General features: G+C 49.2%; 1 protein-coding gene across 1 annotated transcript in view; it reads left to right on the top strand.

Moving 5' to 3' along the window:
• EMH_0077410 (uncharacterized protein) overlaps nt 1-655 on the top strand; it is a gene marked incomplete at both ends in the record, with an annotated part of 3,183 nt that overhangs the window by 460 nt on the left and 2,068 nt on the right. The window contains 2 exons of the mRNA XM_013499854.1: nt 38-384; nt 555-618. Coding sequence (XP_013355308.1) covers nt 38-384; nt 555-618 — 411 coding nt within the window. The remainder of the gene's footprint in view (nt 1-37; nt 385-554; nt 619-655) is intronic.

Genomic DNA, 655 nt, shown 5'->3' on the forward strand with positions numbered 1-655 from the left:
AAAATCATCGCGTCGGGTGCGTGAGGTTTTCGTTCAGGGATGGGTTGAAAATCTAAATACAGTGCTCGACGACAACAAGAAGCTGTGTCTGAGTAGCGGAGAGGTCATACTGCTATCGCCACAGACGGCGTTGCTCTTTGAAGTGACTGACTTGCGCTGCGCCTCACCGGCAACGGTTTCTCGATGTGGAATGGTCTATATTCATCAGGACGTGCCTCAGTGGAAGAGTCTCTTGCATTCTTGGAGCCGTTACTCGCCCACTGCAAAGCAGCTTGGCGATGCCGTTGTGGAGGATGTCGCGCAGACTATTTGCGAGTGCTGCGAAATCTGCATTGCCTTTCTGGCCAAATGCAACGGCGGGCCCCTTCGCATGTCGCCTAGTTGGTAAGGCCAGAATGGCCCTGGAAATATCGAGTCAAAGTATGCTCCAATAATCTTATCTTCCTCCTTGTGTAGGGAAGACTATGGAATTGACAAGGTCCGTATTTCCCGAAAAAGACTGCAGGAAACTCTCAGGTGTACGTTTTTACCCCTATGATGTTTTCTACTTTTAGGATGGTCATGAATGTGCTGAGGCTGTTTGATGCCCTTGTTGCCCAGATTTTGGAGCCAGCGCAGGTAATCTATTAACGGACAAGTTGTTTATTGTTGAGAC

The sequence above is a fragment of the Eimeria mitis genome, genomic scaffold, assembly GCF_000499745.2.
Source record: "Eimeria mitis Houghton genomic scaffold, Emh_scaff4755, whole genome shotgun sequence".
In the NCBI taxonomy this organism is placed as follows: domain Eukaryota; phylum Apicomplexa; class Conoidasida; order Eucoccidiorida; family Eimeriidae; genus Eimeria; species Eimeria mitis.